Source organism: Octopus sinensis, linkage group LG8 (genome assembly GCF_006345805.1).
Source record: "Octopus sinensis linkage group LG8, ASM634580v1, whole genome shotgun sequence".
Classification (NCBI taxonomy): domain Eukaryota; kingdom Metazoa; phylum Mollusca; class Cephalopoda; order Octopoda; family Octopodidae; genus Octopus; species Octopus sinensis.
In genome coordinates this window covers 86,366,699-86,381,270 of record NC_043004.1, presented here as the reverse complement: position 1 = coordinate 86,381,270, position 14,572 = coordinate 86,366,699, and the positions used below count along the sequence as shown (strand labels likewise).

Sequence of the window (14,572 nt, the reverse complement as noted above, 5' to 3'; positions counted from 1 at the left end):
GAGAACAAGGAAGTCAAAATTATAATAATAATTAAATACACATGTGTTAATTTGTCAACACTAATTGCCAATGACTCACTAATTAATTAGTTAGTTGCAAGTAGTCAAGACACTGTATACTGTTCACTAATTAACAGTAGATCATATGGATCTTTTATTCCATCTTATATGATGTACACCTCTGGTTCTATGGTACAAAACTCGTTTTAACCTTTCTTTTTAAAACCAACCTGTCTAAGACTACACCAAGTTCTATGAGACAAATTTCCCTTGTTAAAATGATCTAAATTAGAACCTTCCGTCAAAATTCCATGTTAATTTATATTCTAAATACTAGCTTAATAACTAAAAAGTTATTTCACTATAAATTCTTCATCATTTTCAACAGATTGAAACAAAGGGAATGTAATTTAACAAAAATATGGTAACAAAAGTTACTGAAGTGTTCATATTAGTTTTAAACCTAGTGTTCAGATCCTTCTGTCAAAAGTAATGTATTATCTTGTAGCTTTGAGATTTTGATGAGGTAACTGTTAATTTTTAGGATGATATTGTAGGGTTGATATGGGAGGCCAAATCTGGCCAGTTTGAACTTAAAATGGGCAGAATATTTGGGCCTGATATGGTCGGTTCAAATATGAAAGGGTTAAGCCTTTCATTATTATTTTATATAAGGACCTTTTGTCTGCGTTTCAAAAACCAGCTGGGAAAATGAATTAGATATTTTACAAGAAGCAACAGTCAAACATTCCCCATCATGCATTATCATCTAAGAAAGAGGGAATATTTTGAATAATGTTGTCCTTGTTTGCCTTTTATTACAAGTCTGCTCAGTCAAGAGCAGTAGTTGGGTCTGCTAAAGAAATGCAGTTTCAACATTGCTCCTAAAATGATGTGATGGTATAGAATAAAAAGCTTTGTATAAAATAAAAGTTTCTCACTGAATAAATGCTTTGTGTCTTTGGAGGTTTAGTTATACTACAATTGTCTTCTGGAAGGGATTCAATTGTTAAAAAATTATGAAAGAACTTTTTTTGTTTTCTGTTGCCAAGTAGTTTTGGCTTGGCTTTAAATTGATTTTTAGATAAGGATACTGACCTTTAAACCCGAAAGATCTACAGGTCAGGGATAACTGTTGGATACTTTAGAAACAATTCTGCCTTCCTAATATAAAATAAAGAAAAAAGGGTTTCAGGACAAGATGTCTATCCACATCTGGAGGTATCCTTCTTCATGCATGAAGGTTTTTGGTTGTCTCTCTGATTTGTTAATGCTGTTATACCAGCTTAGTGCTGGCTGGACTTTCTGTCAGGTTTAGTGGTCACTTTTGCCAGCAGAATAGATTGGAATAATGTGAAGTAAAGTGCCTTACCTAGGGACCAAGGACTGAGTCTGTGACTTTATGGTTGAGACCCCTGTTGCTTCACACCTTCTCAGTGTCCCTTCTTTGAATTTTCAATCTAATGTAATCCAATAATTCCGGGATGTGGGGGTGAGGGTGGGCGGTTTCCCACCCACCCTTTTTTTCCGAACAAAAATAAGGGGTTTGCAGTATATTATGAGGTCGGGGTACTTGATTCCATGCAAAAAATCCGAGGTTTTGTTTTTCTTAGTGAAAATCATGAAGGTGAAAAGAGAAATGGGTGTTGGGGGTGAAATCTCCGAGGCTTCCACCTCACCCCACCTCATTTTCCAGACCCAAAAATGGGTTTTGTAGTATATTATGAGGTCACCGGAATTCATTCAAGTCCCCCTCCCCCCGCAAAAATAAAGAGTTTGCAGCATATTAGGAGGTCAGGGTACTTGATTCCATGCAAAAAAATCTGAGTTTTTATTTTTTTTCTTAGTGAAAATCATGCAGGTGAAAGAATCAAATAATACCCAGAAATCTGTAGATTTGAATAGGCACAAAGGGATTTAGTTCAAGCAAATTTTTTCAGCAAGTTCTTCAAAAAGATTTCATTATAAACTTTTGCAAAATATGCTCAAAAACAAACAAAAAATATTCTGTGAATCTCCTCAGCTGCAGAAGCCTTTGTATCAATGATGGCAGTTTTTTCTTAGCTTTTTGCTGAATTCACAAACTGACTGGTGGGAATAAAATGACCTGTTAATTTTCATCTCTGTTCATATACATACATGTGTGCGTGCGTTACCAGTACCATCTCTCTCTCTCTCTCTCTCTCTCTCTCTCTTAGTATGCCCCAGTATGGCTGCAGTCTAGTGACTGAAACTGGTAAAAGATATAATCAAAAGAAATTGGGTGACAAAATTTTTTTATCATGAGTAATGCTGTTTTTCGGACGTCTCACTTAAAACATTTAATTCCCATTTTTTCCCCTTTAAAGGTGGTAAGAAGTTTATGGTGGGAGATTTTACTTAAACATTGAGCAGGTTTGTCTTCTCTGGCTTCTCTGCAGGCTTTGTAAATTTATCTGATATAAAAATATGTTGATCTGGGAAAATTACATGTTAGATTGATGACTGTCTTTTGAAACCTGATTTATGACTAACCTTTTGTACTTCTCTAATTGTATCTTTACTTTTGTTATTTAGTTTATTGTTATTATTATTATTATTATTATTATTATTATTATTATTATTATTGTTATTATTATTATTATTATTATTATTATTATTATTATTATTATTATTATTATTGTTATTATTATTATTATTATTATTATTGTTATTATTATTATTATTGTTATTATTATTATTATTATTATTATTATTATATTGTTATTATTATTATTATTTATTATTATTATTATTGTTATTATTATTATTATTATTATATTATTATTATTATGTTATTATTATTATTATTATTGTTATTATTGTTATTATTATTATTATTATTATTGTTATTATTATTATTATTGTTATTATTATTATTATTATTATTATTATTATTATTATTATTGTTATTATTATTATTGTTATTATTATTATTGTTATTATTATTATTATTATTATTATTATTATTATTATTATTATTATTATTATTATTATTATTATTATTATTATTATTATTATTGTTATTATTATTATTATTATTATTATTGTTATTAAGGTGGTGAGTTGGCAGAATTATTAGCATGTTGGATGAAATGCTTAGCAGTATTTTGCTCATTGCTACATTTTGAGTTCAAATTCTGTTGAGGTTGACTTTGCCTTTCATCCTTTTGGCGTTGATAAAATAAGTACCTGTTGAACAGTGGAGTTGATGTAATCTACTCATCCCTACCTCCCCCCAAGCTGCATTGTGGCAAAAATTTTAAACGATAATAATAATTATAATTATTAAGGCAACGAGCTGGCAGAATCGTTAGCACACTAGGTGAAATGCTTAGTGGTATTTCATCTGCTGCTACATTCAAATTCTGCCAAGGTTGACTTTGTCTTTCATCCTTTTGGGGTCAATAAATTAAGTACCAGTGAAACACTGGGGTCGATGTAATCAACATACCCCTCCTCTCCCAAAATTTCAGGCCTTGTGCCTATAACCAAAAGGATAATTATTATTATTATTATTATTAAGGTGGTGAGCTGGCAGAACTGTTAGCATGCTGGATGAAATGCTTAATGGCATTTCACCTGTTGCTATATTCAAATTCCACCAAGATCGGCTTTGCCTTTCTTCCCTTTGGGGTCCAGAAATTAAGTACCAGTGAAACGCCAGAGTTGATATAATCGACTAGCTGCTCCCCCAAAATTTCAGGCCATGTGTCTTTAGTGGAAATGATTATTATTATTATTATTATTATTATTATTACTACTACTATTGCTGTTGTTGAAAGCAGTGAGTTGGCAGAATTGTTAGCATGCTGGGTGAAATGCTTAACAATATTTTGATCATCTTCACATTGTGAGTTCAAATTCCATTGAGGCCGACTGCCTTTCATCCCTTTGGATGAAGTAAATACCAGTTGAGTACTGTGGTCAAAGTAATCGACTATCCCCCTCCCCCAAATTTTAGGCCTTGTGCCTATAGTAGAAAGAATTATTGTTATTAGGTGAGCTGGTAGAAACATTAGCATGTCAGACAAACTGTTTAATGGAAAAAATATTTACCAGTTGTGCACTGGGGTGGGGGCCAATGTGATTAACTAGCTCCCCCTCCTAATATAACAGAAAAGATGCATATGGATGAGGACAGCTGTGTAAAGAAGTGTTGATCTCTAATTGTGGAGGGAACCTGTGGTAGAGGTAGACCCAGGAAGACATAAGATGAGGTGATGAAGTATGATCTTTGAACTTAGGGCCTCCCAGGGGCGACGACTGGTGACCGAGACCTTTGGCGATATGCTTTACTTTAGAAGACCTGTCAAGCCAAGTGAAATCATAGTTGTGGCTGATGCTCGTGTCACGTAACTGGCACCTATGTCGGTAGCACATAAAAAGCACCTTTCGAGCATTACGCCTCGCGAGGTAAAGTGGCCTGTGAAAAACACTTTTCGAGTGTTGAGCCTCGTGGAGGCAGTGACGAATGACCAAGACCTTCGGCATTATGCTGTGCTTGAGAAGAAGACCCATCAAGCCAAGTAAAATCGCAGTCATGACAGATACCGGTGTCATACAAATAGCACCTATGCCAGTGGCTTGTAAAAGCACCCATTACACTCTTGGAGTGGTTGGCATTAGGATGGGCATCCAGTCATAGACACCATGCCAAACCAGACTGGAGTCAGGTGCAGCCTTCTAACTTGCCAGTGTTGATCAAAATGTCCAACTCACGCCAGCTTGGACAATGGACGTTAAATGACGATGATGATTATTATTGTTGTTATTTTTACCATTGTTGTGGTTATTATTATTATTATTATTATTATTATTATTATTATTATTATTATTATTATTATTTACTTCCAGGTCTTAAATGACACATTCCCTGATCACACATTTTTGATGAATGGACTTATTCAAGGAGTGAAAGTAAGTAATATGTTGGTCTTATTTGCTTCTGTAAAGAATACCCTGTGTTTGTTTGCCTGTGCCATTGTTCATGTTTTTTTCCTATCAGGCATGTTGCTTTCTTTTTATTTTTTTCACCTGTTGATCAAGTTCTCACATATTCACCTATTTGCAGTATAAAGCCAGTCTCATGACCTTAAAAAGAAAATCACGTTTCTGTTCTACTCCGTGTATATTCTTTCTATGTTGACCGACACTGAATTCCATTTCTCTGCTGACATGTGGGAAAGATACATCATTGTACCTACTTATGATGTTTTTATTTAACCCCAAGTCAATCTGGATTGTGAAGACCTATTAATTGCATGAGTGTGATCATCTGTACAAGACTCTTTATGTCGAATTTTGTAAATTAATTTTATTGTCTTTTTTTCTGCTGCACTCAGATAAAGTGTACAAGCTAAGGGTAGAAAACTTGTGACCCTGAGATACCTGCTGATGATACAGGTGGGTTTCCAACATTGCAATGGATTCAGGAAAAGAGCTTGTAATACCTTAGAGTAGCTTCTGCACTTTCTGCTTGAACCAAAGCAACTCTGCTGTTTATTTCACTTATATGTGGTAATTGTGAAGGTGCATGGCTCAGTGGCTAGAGCGTCAGACTCACAATCATGAGATAATAAGTTCAATTCCCAGACTGGACTGTGTGTTGTGTTCTTGAGCAGGAAACTTTATTTCACCTTGCTCCAGTTTACTCAGCAATAAAAATGAATTGCAATGTCACTCGTACCAAAGTGTGTCGGCCTTTGCCTTTTCCTTGGATAACATCAGTGGTGTAGGGAGGGGAAGTTGGCATGCATGGGCAACTGGTGGTCTTCCATAAACAACCTTGTCCGGACTTGTGCCTTGGAGGGGAACTTTCTAGGTGCAATCTGACTGAAAGGGCTCTTTACCCTTTTTTGTGACATTTTTTTTTTATATATGTAAATATATTGTGTATGTATATAAGTTAAATGGTTCTACAAAATGATATGTTGGCTTGGTTTCTTGAGATATTTCCCTTTCGAAGGCCAGTTCAACCAATCATCTTTCATCTTGTTTCGTTTAACCTGTCAATATTTAGATTACTCTGTCAAATGCAACACTTGTTTATTCTCATTGTTTTCCATAGATAAAGCATTATCTTGTAGCTTTGCAGTTTCAATGATGTGATTGCTTATTTTTAGAACGACATTGTAGGGTTAGTGTGAGAAGCCCAATCTGGCTGGTTTGACCATAAAACAAGTAGACTATTAGGGCAGGATATGACTGGTTTAAATGCTAAAGGGTCAATATCTTAGGGATTTAATGCTGAAGCAGTGTTTTATGGCAAGGCAGTTATAATGTCCACATGCAATGGCAAAGGGTATACTTCCATTGATGAAGTTGATAAACTTATTCAGTTGTAGCAATTGATAAGGATTTATGAAGTGCAAGCATGGGTTTGTGGTAAGAAGTTTGCTCTTCAGCTCCTGTAGTACTGGGTTCAGTCCCACTGCATGACACCTTGGGCAGGTGTTTTTGCTATAGCCCTAGGCCAACCAAAGCCTTGTGTATGGACTTGGTAGAGGGAAACTGAAAGAAGCTTGTCATATACTTGTGTGTGTGTGTGTGAGAGAGAGAGAGAGAGAGAGAGAGAAATAGTGTCTCTTTGTCTCGACATCATGTGATTGTTGTAAATGAGTGTCACTGTCATACAAGTGGTGTCCTTCATTTCCAATTGTCCGTGAAAATATGTTCAGCCGTAGGGAAATATTACCGTATACCTGGAAACAGGTGAGGGCTAGTGATGACAGGAAGGGTTGCAGAAAACCTAGCTCAACAAATTCTGTCTGATCCATGGAAAAATGGATATCAAACTGATGGTGGTGGTGATGATGATGATGATGATGATGATGATGTACTTGTCTGTTGTTATTTGTCAGATGGTTCTACTCAGCTCTAGTCATGTGTATCTTTGTTGCAGAACTGGATAATGGACTGAAAGAGTAGAGGAACAACCTTTAAGTTTATGATAACATATCTTGCAGTTGTTTTCATTGCTTTCTCTCCAAAATAGCTTTCTTGCCAAGTTCATCACCTGCACTCTGTGGGAACTGTCCTTTTCTCTCACACTTTACCTAACTGACTTTGTTATCATAGAAACATTCTCGCTGCCAAAGCCAACATTTTTGCAACCTTCTTTGCCTTCAAAACAAATTCACTTTCTTATACTGTTTTGGCCCCACTATCCCAGCTGCTAAGTTTGCTGTCTAAACACTGCTAAACCATGGCCTTCAACAGCTGTTGATTCTCCATAATAAATAGATAAGTCAATTCACTGTCATGTGTTGCTCTCATTGTGGCATATTTCCTTCGACCACCCGCAGGCCAGACTACATTAAGAAATGAGTGTTGTCATTCACCTGATCGATAAACCTTCTCACGTTGAGAATCTTCATTACCTGTCACATTCTCATGATGTCTTACTGTGACTTCTATTGCTATTATTTATTATTTACGGGCTTGCTTTATGCAAAGTAAGAAAATATTACTAGTGGTTTTAGTGTGTATATCTGTATACCTATATGTACACAGACTATTATGAATAGTAAAAAGGTTGTTTATTCATTGGCAGACTCTTCAGCATGTATTTGTCATTGTGTGTGTATGTGTGCATGACTTCTTTTTTGTATTGATTTTTACTGAAAGACTTTCTAAGTACATTAGTGTGTATATTAACTCCTTGTCTTCATCTTATTGCTCTTTCTCTTTATTTAAGGGTATGCTCTCATTCTTGAGTGCTCCATTGATTGGAGCCCTCTCAGATGTTTGGGGTCGAAAACCTTTCCTGATTCTAACAGTTTCCTTCACATGTGCTCCAATTCCACTGATGAAGATAAGTCCTTGGTAAGTATTCCTTTAATACTATAATTTGCAAAGAGTTATGTTGATTGTGTTGTTAAAAAGCTTGCTTCCCAACCATGTGGTCTAGGGTTCAGTCCTACTGTGAGGCACCTAGTCTTCTTCTATAGTCCTGAGCCAGCCAAAACCTTGTGACTAAATGTGACCGAATCTGATAGATGGAAGCTGAAAAAGAGCCTGTTATGTATGTGTGTGTGTATATATACACACATACACACATACATACATACACACCATGTAAGGTAGTTGGTGTCAGGATAGCATGGAAAATGGACATTAGATGATGATGATGATAGTGTTATGTGTGTGTTTATGTGTACCCTTATCTAGACATTACATGATGGTTGTAAATGAGCATCACTGTAATACAAATGAGATTGTTTTGTTTCCAGCCTTCTGTGAAAAATATATCTGACAATAGGGAAATTTTTACCTTGCTTGGAAACAGGTGAGGGTTGGTGATGGAGAAGGCCTCCAACCCTAGAAAGATCTGCCTCAATGGATTCTGTCTGTCCCATGCAAGCATGGAAAAGTGGACATTAAATGATAATGACGATGAGTTTGTGTATGGGTTGGAATACACCTCTTACATTTTTCTGTTGATTATCCAATGAAGCTTCTGCTCGATCATTTAACCCACTGTGCCAGTGCCTCTGACTGGCTCCTGTGCTGGTGGCACATAAAATGCACCATCCAAATGTGGTCAATGTCAGTGCTCCCTGACTGGCTCCCATGCCAGTGACATGTAAAAAGCACCATCTGAATGTGGTTGATGCCAGTGCTGCCTAACTGGATTCCATGCTGGTGGCACATAAAAACCACCCACTAAACTCTCAGAGTGGTTGGCATTAGGAAAGGCATTTAGCTGTAGAAACCTTGCCAGATCAGATTGGGGCCTGGTGCAGCCTCCTGGCTTGCCAGTCTTCTGTCAAATTGTCCAACCCATGCCAGCATGGAAAGTGGATGTTAAATGACGACGATGATGATGTTCTTGACTGGGATCCATATGACCCCAAGGGGTCCATATAGCATTTTTGGCGGCCCCATGGTAGCAAAATATTAAATTGAGGATCTACAGTAGTATAAGGATTTATGAAGTGCAAGCATGGCTTTGTGGTAAGAAGTTTGCTCTTCAGCTCCTGTAGTACTAGGTTCAGTCCCACTGCATGACACCTTGGGCAGGTGTTTTTGCTATAGCCCTAGGCCAACCAAAGCCTTGTGTATGGACTTGGTAGAGAGAAACTGAAAGAAGCTTGTCATATACGTGTGTGTGTGTGAGAGAGAGAGAAATGGTGTCTCTTTGTCTTGACATCATGTGATTGTTGTAAATGAGTGTCACTGTCGTACAAGTGGTGTCCTTCATTTCCAATTGTCCATAAAACAATTTTGCTTTAGATGTGTTTATTGCAAGAAACAGCTAAATTTCTTTCTCAAACGTTTTACAAAGTTCAACCTACAGAAGTTGAATAACAAAATTGGAATCATGAAAGATGTATCTATAAAACTTGCTTTTAAACATCGAATGGCTATGGGGGTCCACTGGAATAGAATGGTAATTAATCAAAGAGGTTCATAGATAAAAAAATGGTTGAGAATCACTGATTTGACCCTTTCATGACTATGTTTCTAACAAGTAGGTTGCTTAAGTGCATCGTTAATTGGCAATATAAACTCAGTTGTTTTTTTTTTTTTTGGTGTCAATGGACTGAAATCTTGCACTTTCTTATTGTCATATAAAGACTTTAATACAGGCGGTCTTAGGCAGTGGCACCACCACCACCACCACCTTTAATTTCACTTTACCAACCTCAATTAACAAATGTGTGTATGTATATGTGCTTGAGTGTGTATATGTGCTTGAGTGTGTATATGTGTGTTGGAATGAATGGTATTGACTAACCTACCTTCCGCAAAATTTCAGGCTTTGTGCTTCTAGGAAAGAAAAAAAAGTGTTACAGCTAGAATCCCTCTGATCATAGGGTCTGCTCGAATAAGGCTGGCCTGGGGTTAAACAACAACAACATTAAAAAGGATAAAGAAGTTATGTGAGCCATCCTTTAATGTTATTTGCAATTTGTTGTTTCTTGTATATTATGCCCCAATTCTGGATTGTGCATACATATAATTTCTGTTGAGAAGCTGTGAATTTACCAGAAATTTACCAGGAAAAGTGCCAATGAAAGATCATTGCCTTGCCTGCCTTAATTTCTCCACAAGTTGAGTAATTGTGTCATTCACCTCACATGCTGCCATAAACCTGTGCAATAAAATTGAAAATTATAATTGGATGTATAAATTCTTGTAGTTTATTTGAAATGCTTTTCACATAAAATACATGGTCTGTAGATGTGTGTGAGTTAATGTATAAGTTTGCATTTGTGTGCAGTCGCATGTGTCTGTTATATGTATTTTAAATGTCCATGTGTGTATAATTGAAAACCTTTGCTATTTATGTAGACTTTGTCATCAATCATCATTATGTTACATCTGTTTATTTCTGTGCTGTCATGTGTTGGTTCGACAATCCTGTTCTCCATCATTTTGCACATACAACAACAACAGAGAAAAACCTACTGACTTTGATGGTGTATATATATGTTAGTTCTGAAAGACATTCGGTATTAAAACATGTGTTTTAAACATTTCATATGTAAAAATTAACTAAATTTTCTGGCCAATTAAACTCAAGGAAATGGAGATGTACAGCAGGCAGGCATTTAACAAATAATGCAAGCTTATTTTAATTGGGGATATTCTTGTTAATTCTTCATATAACTCTGTGTTTTATTTATATATTTTTTTCAATGTTTACTGTGGTTGCATTTGGTTTAGATTTCATATTAAAACGTAACCCTTTAATTATTCACACTCTCATAACTTCTACATGTTAATGATGTGATTGTATACTTTCAAAGTGATATTGAAGGGTAGGTGCGAAAGGCCAGATCTGGATGTTTTAAACATAAAATAGGCAGAATAGTTTGGCTAGATATGGTTGGTTTAAATGCTAAAGGGTTAGAGGATTGGAATCAATAATGACAATTTGACTCCAAGACACTGCCTCAAAAAGTCTTGATCATCCCATACCAGCATGAGGTAGGAGATAAAACAATAAGGATGATGTTAATTAATATATCATTTAGTGGGTAAGCTATGAGTTATGTAGAAAAATGAAATCACTTATATTAAAAAAAATAATTGATTTACAGTAAATAATGTATTTACACACATTTTTAGAGGATCAATTTCTTGTGCATATTGATGACTGTAATAGTGCAAAGTGCATGGACATGTTGTTTAGTTTCAGGTTAACCCTAACTAAGCAGGCAAACAATTAAAGATTTTCATTTGTGTGCAGTCACATGTGTCTGTTGTTGTTGTTGTTGTCGTCGTCGTCGTTGTCGCCGCCGCCGCCTGTGAAGGTGGAGGTATTGTCTTCAGTTGTGTTTGTTAGTTTGTTTGTCTGTGGACAAGATATTTCAAGAACCGCTGGATGGATTCGGATGAAACTTTGAGGGATGTTTGACCTTGTGACTGGCACAAACTGATTAGATTTTGTGATCGATCCAGTACCAGACAAAGATTCTGGATTATTTTTCCTGTTTTCTTTTTACTTAATTTGTTTTGAGAGCAGTCGGGTTCATCTTTAGTATTCTCAGTTGTGAGAATCATCGAGTTTATTTCGGATATTCTCATTTTAAAAATCATCTCCAGCTAATCGTTGAGAGGACATTGGTGTTGCCTTGGCAGAGATTTGCACTTTTTGAGTGCTCTTGTTATTATTATCAATATTATTTTAATTTTTTTCTTAATGTAATCCCTTTGTGGTTAATAAAGGAATCATCATTATTATCATTATTGTTAATATTTCTATTTTCTTTTCTCTTCCCTACAACAGGTGGTACTTCGCCATATTGTCCATGTCAGGAATATTTGCTGTCACCTTTAGTGTTGTCTTTGCTTATGTTGCTGATGTTACTTCTGAGGAAGAGCGAAGTGTTGCTTATGGACTGGTGAGTACATTATTATTATTATTATTATTATTATAATAATTTTATTATTGAGTGAGAGAGTAGTGCATGCCATCAAACTGACACTAGGGTAAAATAAATGAAGCCCAGTATACCCATCATGACTACCCGTCTGATGAGGGTACACTAGGCACATGCATCACAACCATGTGTGCGCGACATGGTGATCTCATATCAAGATAAACAGCACATGACCTTGCAGGTGGGGCCCAGTTAGAATTTTCTTCAGGTCAAGTAACCCATCCCGCTCAAAAGGTCCTTGAATAAGGGTTGTTTAAGGATGTTGAACGAACCACCCATGTTTCCAAAGGTGAATTATCCAAACTCCAAAGAGTTCCTTTCAACACATGGCTATGATGCTCCCCCACTACTTCTGCTCGTGATCAGAGATGCACATATCGTCAGCCACTACGTGACATGCTCAACTGGGTAAGGTCAAACAACTGACAAGCAAATCTGTGGTATTGAGCAGAATATTTGCTGTAGCCCATCTTTTATACCAAGACAAAACAATGTACATGATAATACTTCCAATCAGTTAAGATCAGAAGCCATGAGAGCCACTGTCTGGTACTGCATCAGGGCATTTATCATCATCATCATCATCTTCACCATCATCAAAGAAGGTGGTGAGCAGGCTGAATTGTTAATATGCTGGGTAAGATGCCTAGGGGTAGTTCGTCTGTCTTTGTGTTCTGAGCTCAAATGTTGCTGGGGTCAACTTTGCCTTTCATCCTTTCGGAGGTCGATTAAATAAGCACCAGTTGAGTACTGGAGATATAATCGACTTATCCCTTCACCTGAATTTGCTGGTCTTGTGCCAAAATTTGAAGCCATTATTATTATTATCATTATCATTATTAATTTTAAGGCGGTGAGCTGGCAGGATCATTAGCATGACAGATGAAATGCTTAGTAGTATTTCGCCTGTCACTACTTTCTGAGGTGGACTTTACCTTTCATCCTTTTGGTGGGGTTTGATTAAATAAATACCAGTTATGCACTGGGGTTAGCACTCCGGGCAAAATGCTTAGTGGCATCCTATCTGTCTTTACATGGACTCTGATGTCATTTGGCGACGTATGAGGGTTCAACACTTTCTTGCCGAACAACCACACAGATGATTTGTTTATAGTGGTCAAATGTTTATGTAGACATAAGCACACTCTCTCCATCAAATCGATGTTACCTATACAGGTGCAACTGGGTGCCACATGTCAGATGTTGGAATGATTGTGGAGTAACCTGAAATGAATGCTTTGCTCAAGAACACAACGCAACGCCTGGTCTGGGAATCAAACCCATGATCTCGCAATCGTGAGTGCAACATCCTAACCACTAAGCCATGCGCCTGTATGTATGTATGTATGTATGTATGTATGTATGTATGTATATATGTATGTATATATCTATGTATGTATGTATGTATGTATGTATGTACATATGTACCTGTCTGTCTATATATATGTACATACATATATATCTGTCTGTATGTATGTATGTACAAATGTACATAACTATGTATGTATGTATATATATATTGAGTCAAGTAAAATCAAAATCAAAAATCAAATCACAATCAAATGGAAACTTGTAGTTGTGACACACAATAAGCTACATTCATGTGTGAGTTGTTGCCAGCGCCGCCTGACTGACTCCCCATGCTGGTGGCATGTAAACAGCACTGTCCGTACATGGTCAATGCCAGTGCCACCTGACCGGCTCCTATGCTGGTGGCACATGAAAAACACCCACTACATTCTTGAACTCGTTGGCGTTAAGAAGGGCATCCAGTTGTAGAAACACAGCCAGATCAGATTGGAGCCTGGTAGAGCCTCCTGGCTTGTCAGTCCCCAGTGAAACTATCCAACCCATGCCAGCAGGGAAAACGGATGTTAAACGATGATAATGATGATGAGGAGATATATATATATATATATATTATTTTTAATTGGCAGAATTTAACTAACTGAAGAGCTGAGAGATTTATCAAGTGGCATATATAAAATTCTTAGCCCCTGAGTCATTTTGTGATTTCAAATTAAAAATAAAGGAAATATGTGTGTGTGTGTGTCTGTGTATAAAAAAATCTGCCAAAATGTATGAGATATAAATGTACGAATCATCGTTTTGCTGCATACGGTGCAAGTAACAATTTTATGTCTGTCTATTCTATCTATCTCTGTGTCTGTCTATGTATGTTCATACATATATACCTGTCTGTCTGTCTGTCTGTATGTATAAACCTGTCTGCATGTACATACATACAGATATGACTATGTATTTGTGTACGAACATGTCTGTATGTATGTATGTATCTATCTATCAGTATTTATATATGTATTTTTCCAGCTATCAGTATGTATATATCTATTTATATATCTATCAGTATGTATTAGTATGTATGTATCTTTCTGTCTATCTGTCTACATTTGTGTGTGCATGTATAAACACGCACACACACACAAATTGTCTACCAAGTTCACTTATACGACATTGATTGGACAGGACCTACAAGGTGTATAGTGGGACTGAACCCCAAAACCGCTTGGTTGCAATGTGAACTTCTTAAATGCATGGTATATGTAGCTGGGTGGAAGTCTGAACGTATCGCATTTATGACATTCGTTAATGCTTTGCCATGTGAAGATTCGAAGCAAGGATGCAGTGGGTGTACTTTA

General features: G+C 36.4%; 1 protein-coding gene and 1 long non-coding RNA gene across 3 annotated transcripts in view; both read left to right on the top strand.

The window, feature by feature from the left end:
- LOC115214987 (hippocampus abundant transcript 1 protein) overlaps positions 1 to 14,572 on the top strand; it is a 98,687-nt gene that overhangs the window by 58,127 nt on the left and 25,988 nt on the right. For both annotated transcript variants that reach the window (XM_029784087.2, XM_029784088.2), the window contains 3 exons: positions 4,876 to 4,938; positions 7,718 to 7,845; positions 11,759 to 11,873. In XM_029784087.2, coding sequence (XP_029639947.1) covers positions 4,876 to 4,938; positions 7,718 to 7,845; positions 11,759 to 11,873 — 306 coding nt within the window. The remainder of the gene's footprint in view (positions 1 to 4,875; positions 4,939 to 7,717; positions 7,846 to 11,758; positions 11,874 to 14,572) is intronic.
- Positions 1,502 to 1,882, top strand: LOC118764616. The gene is made up of 2 exons (XR_005000429.1): positions 1,502 to 1,544; positions 1,774 to 1,882. It is a non-coding gene; the product is annotated as an uncharacterized LOC118764616 (long non-coding RNA).